This window comes from Tinamus guttatus, unplaced genomic scaffold (assembly GCF_059628265.1).
Source record: "Tinamus guttatus ecotype Peru unplaced genomic scaffold, ASM5962826v1 Tinamus_guttatus_pri_ptg000307l, whole genome shotgun sequence".
Lineage (NCBI taxonomy): Eukaryota > Metazoa > Chordata > Aves > Tinamiformes > Tinamidae > Tinamus > Tinamus guttatus.
Genome location: NW_028288841.1, coordinates 3,976,119 through 3,981,299, shown reverse-complemented (window position 1 = coordinate 3,981,299; position 5,181 = coordinate 3,976,119). Strand labels below are relative to the sequence as shown.

The window sequence follows — 5,181 nt, the reverse complement described above, 5'->3', positions numbered from 1 at the left end:
GCATCCACCCCATAAAAACAACCCTCTCTGGGGTACCCACGTGGATTATGCTGCAGATGACATTCTCACTTTGAACCAGGGATACTTGGCCAAGGTCTGCTCCAGGGGATGGTGAGCCTGGTCACCTCACCATCAGAACCAGGGATTAGCTAACCCCAGTTTTTATTTGTAGGAGGAACATTTGCAGATGTTTACCCTCTGAGTCAGCTCATGGTGCCAGGCACCAGCACAGGATCAGTGCCAAGAGCAGCACCTTACCTGTTGAGCTTCATTTCCAAATCCACCACATCCATTCACATTCCTTCTCTCAACTCCATCCCACGTTGCACAAACGCCTCCTGATACTGCACAAAGACATAAATTTTCCTCTCGCAAAACAACGTATTTGCAAGCCTCCTACTGCAACATGTCTTTCATTTGCATCAACATCCACTACCAAGCATCCCATTAACTTGTGGAAGCAGAAGGGCTTTTAAGTCAATGAGTTAAATCTGGCTACTCAGATGGCATTGATTTAAAGGGCAATGAATGTGCTAATTTTTGATTCCTTCTGCTTAAAAACACCACAAACCCATAGACAAAACTAAATCGTTCTTTTTCTTTTCAGACAAGGAAGAAAAGAAAATTAAAGGGGTTGCACTATTTTGTTGCCTCTGCTGTGTTCACTGCCTTGTTAGAGGTGGTTAAATTCTTACAGAGGATATTTTGTTAATGAGGCATAGGGCTGTTTTTTGTACCTTAAAAATATCACAGTATGCTAAATATTGGCTGTGAGAAGGCCGCAAGACCTTATAGGTAGGAATAGAAGCAAAGATTAGGATCATGAACATTTACTACTGAGGATCTGGCCCTGCCTAGGAATGGGCTTGGGCAGCCGGCATCACTCAGTTCCATTACTTTGGTTTATTAGCTGTCCCTTTTTTATATTATTCCTAATCTTGGCCACCTCTTAGCTTTTCTGTTTTCCCCTCTTCACAGTTTCACAAAGCAACGGGCCTGGCCGACAGACACGTTTAATTAACTCTGTGGTCATGCAACTGCTCCACTACCATGGACACATTGCAAGCATTGGCCTCGATCTCTGCAATAGTGATCACTTGGTAAACATTGCAACAGGTCAGCTGTAAAAAAGGAAAAAAAAAAGACGTGCTTAAATGGGGGTGGAAACCTCAGGACCTGTGAGACCTTGGCACCTCTGTGCCGCTCCACAGACCTGCTCCTGCAGGGACATTGGCTACAATTTATTTATCTGCACAGATGTGAATTCACTCAGGTTTCCAAAAGACTTTATTCCATTTAAAAGGAAATAACATAAGGTAGCCAGACATTTAATGCTCTCTCTGCACGGAGCTTTCTCCATAATGTGCACAGCTACTTTTTCCTTCATAGCTCTGATCACTTTGTGGTTTTCACATCTCTGATCTCCCGCAGCAGGTCAGACATTAGCGCCACGCTGACTAACAGGATCATGAAGTCTTCAAAATCCATTTTGTTCTCCGACTCCTCATCCAGGGCAGAAATTATTTCCTGGTATTTTGGTTTGTTTTCTTGGCCCTACAGAGAATTTTAATGAAGGATACTTAGCACAGAGCTCCTTTCTTCCCACCCGGATTTCCATGTCCACCTTCGCATTGGCTTTTCTTGAAACGCGAGAAACTCAACTAGAAACTGCCCGAGGAGTGGAGCCCTCTCCATCTGTCTTGCTCACACCGAGGAGAGGGAATGAGCACAAATCCTTCCGGCCTTGATGCTCAAGGTGGGTACTTGAACATATCATAGAATCATAGAATCATAGAATGCTTAAGGTTGGAAGGGACCTCTAGAGGTCATCTAGTCCAACCCCCCTGCACACGCAGGGTCACCTAGAGCATGTGGCACAGGACTGTGTCCAAGTGGGTTTTGAAGATCCCCAGAGAAGGAGATATGCTGTGAAGCTTGCAGAAACGCATGAGCTGGAAATGCCAAATTTCTGTAGCAGCCACTTCGCGTCCCCCCACGGCCGCGCAGAGCCTGGCCGCCCTCCTGGCTCACCTGGACGAAGCTCAGGAACTGCGTTTGCAGCAGGCGCTTGGCGTCCCCCCGGCCCAGCTTGCCGCGCGCGTCCGCAGCGTTGCTGTACACCAGGGCGGCCGTGGCAAAGGCCTTCTCCAGCTCCGAGCCTTTCCGCAGCGCTGCGGCAGAGACGGTGGCACGGCCGGCATTGGCGGTGGAAGTGAAGGGAATCCATCAGAAATGGCCCGAGCGGTTGGGAATTGGGAATTCACTTTAGTGAAACTCCTTTTACCCACAGAGCCTGGCTGATGCTTTATGTGAGGGGGTCAGTGATGCACTGTGTGTTCCAGAGCCCTCACGGGAGGCTTTTGAGCCCAGCAAATTCCCAGACGAGCTCCTTGGCTTCACGCAAGGGGAGGGTTACACAGCAGAGACCGGCCGTGCTGTGGGCACCGGCCGCCCTTGCCGCTCTGTGGGTGCATCTGGGGCAGGCGGCACAGGGACCGTGTCCCCCCAAGACCCTTGCTGCTTGCACAGGGCTCCAGCGGCTCTGCTAAATCACCCCCATTCTCTGCCGTAGGGCTGTGTCCTTTGGGAATCCACCCCCCTGCTCAACGATGGGGCTCCTTACCTTTGATGGAGGCCAGCTGCTTGGCTATGGGTATGCTGGTAGTGAGAGAGGAGAGAGTTAGCGCCTGACGGAAGGCACGGGCACACAGGGCTCAATCACCAGGCTCACTTGCTTCCACCTCCATGGTGTAATTCCCCAAAGGAAGAGTGGTAGCTCCACTGCACGGGCAGCGCAGAGCATCCCACAGCTCTGCTCTGAGCTCCAGGGCCCTGGATGCTTATCAGAAAATGTGAGTGGCAGGCAGAGGCATTTCAACAGGTTTTTAAGTTATTTCCCTTGCACCTGGGGGGAGCTCCAGGATGGCTACTTTTGCTAAAGCACTGGGAAGGGAACGCAGAGCAGGCCAGGCGCAGCAGGAGAGGTTGCTTTTGGTGGGGATAGACCTGTCCCGCTAACAAAATCCCGAGAGAAACACCAGGTTAATGAAGGCACAAGAAACAGAGCAATCACTTACGGTCTGGGCATGTCCCCTGCTGCTGAAGGGCTCTTGCTGGGCGAAGCAGGAGCAGGCAGGTCCCCGGGGCCAAGTGCTGTGCTGGCCACGCTGGCTCTGCAGCCACACATTGTCCCAAGCCCCGGTGTTTGGAGATCTCCAAGCAACTGGAGCAAGAGCAAACAGGCGAGCGAGAGCCCTGCCTGCGAAAGCAGCCTGCCTGCAGCCATACCCTGCCAGCGAGCAGCCCTTATTTTAGGCAAAGAAAATCCAAATGGGACCTGAATCCATGCAGGTATAACTTCGAATGAGGCAAAATTAAAGCTTTCTACCCATTTAGCTGCACGCATGGGCATTTAATGGGCAACTCCCTAGAGAGGGTTAGTACCACTTGCTCCGGGCTAGCGAGCGAGCTGTTCCTATAGACCCAAACCGCATGTTCCCCAACCCAGCACTTTCCCGCATCCCTCCCCACCACTGCACCGAAGGGAGCTCCACTCTGCCTCCGACCTGCTAGCAAAACAGCATCCAACAGCGGTGCCTCCATCCCATTTTTTACCCGAATGGATATTGCCTGCTTCCAAAAGCAGCGCTGAGCCATATGGCAGAGCAGTCGCGCGCTAGGGGAGCTGGAAGGGCTCCCATGAACTTTGTTATTTATTGGCAGGAATGCCGCTGTTAGGAAGCGCGCAGCTTGTCGGGCGCTACATCTCTCCGCGCCTTCTCCTTGCTGCGCATCCTTAGCCTAGAGGTGGCCGGACAGGATCCCTGTGATCTGAGAAATCGAGGCTGATTTAATCCCAGGCTGGTCTGATGGAAGGTGGTGGCTCGAGCTACCTCATCCAGCTCATCGCTGCTGGTGAACGCGTGAAATCCTGATGTCAGAACTACCCAGAAAGAGACTTTATGTAACAGGACACTCAAAGGAGACTGCAACAGATGGCCTAGAGAATTAAAATGTTTTCCTCATTTAGTAGAAGCTAAATTACTGAAGGCTAATGAATAAGGATGTTCACCACCTTACTGTTCCTGTATTTTAATTATCTTAAAAAGCATGGGAAAAGAGAACCTTTAATTTTCCATCTAAGAGTGTCATTACTCAAACAATTCAGAGCTTTTTATTTTTTTTCTGAGAGGTTTAAGCTGTCTTAGATCTCTAGCTTTCTTTGGGGCTGGCTCATGAATAAAACAGAGCCCATAATTGCAGTGACGCAGCCAAAACACATATAATCAATGCTCATTACCCCATCAATTAACACACTAAAATTAAACAAGAATTCAGGCTTAGGAATCTGCTATCAGTCAAAAAAAAAAAAAAAGAGTCTTGATATCACATTGAAGTGATAACTCCCCTTTACATCTGTTGAACCCTACTAGAGGGCACGGAAAGCCTCGTGTCCGGCTTAATCCCTATGCTTGGTCTCAGCATCGGAGCTGAAGACGAGCGTGAGCTGCAGCGTGTGGTGCTGAGCTACACCGGGAATGCGCCGGGAGCTGGCTCGCAAAGCCCGCCTGCCGCTGCGTTTTGGGTCGCTTCCATTGCAGATCAGGTTTCAGCTCACTTTTCATTTATTTATTTATTCATTTTTCTGTTTTCCGACCCAGCGGACTCCTGGCTTTGCTGGGAAAGCCAAGGCCACCGTCGGCTCGCTGCCTCCCTGGGACGTGCCGGGAGGCCGGCATCGAGATTCCGGCTCCGTGCATCCACATGGGAACCCGGCCAGCCCTCGAACCCGCCAAGGCGTGCCGGGAGGAGGCCATCTGCTCCATAGCTATTTCGATGCCTTCTATTTGTGCTGGAAATAGCCAGGTGCTCTTCTCAGACAGCTTTCAGCTGCAACATCCTTATTATGGCTGCTCATGCTGCAAAAATCCACCAGTGCCACCCCATTTGGGGGTATTTTCCCGGAGCCTCTCCTCCTCCTCCTCACTTGACTTCTGCAGCTCAAGGAGACCCATGTTTCAGAAACACCAGGTGGGTGACAGCCTGACCCCCTCTGAGATGCCCCGACCACCACGGCAGAGATAGAAGCCTTAACTTTTTGTGAACAGACTGCTAATTTTGAACTTACATGGCAGGGTTTTGGTTCAAAAAAACCCACTGAGCCTGAGAGGCCCCCCAACT

The 5,181-nt window shown here is 50.6% G+C and overlaps 1 protein-coding gene across 1 annotated transcript; it reads right to left on the bottom strand.

Annotated features, from left to right (window-relative positions):
• Positions 1-1,342: 1,342 nt before the first annotated feature.
• On the bottom strand, positions 1,343-3,187 carry SNTN (sentan, cilia apical structure protein). Its single transcript, XM_010226151.2, has 4 exons — positions 3,078-3,187; positions 2,624-2,658; positions 2,032-2,171; positions 1,343-1,554 (listed from the first exon to the last, which is right to left on the bottom strand). The coding sequence occupies exons 1-4, from the start codon at positions 3,185-3,187 to the stop codon at positions 1,396-1,398; spliced, it is 444 nt and encodes a 147-aa protein (XP_010224453.2). The 3' UTR covers positions 1,343-1,395.
• Positions 3,188-5,181: the final 1,994 nt, after the last annotated feature.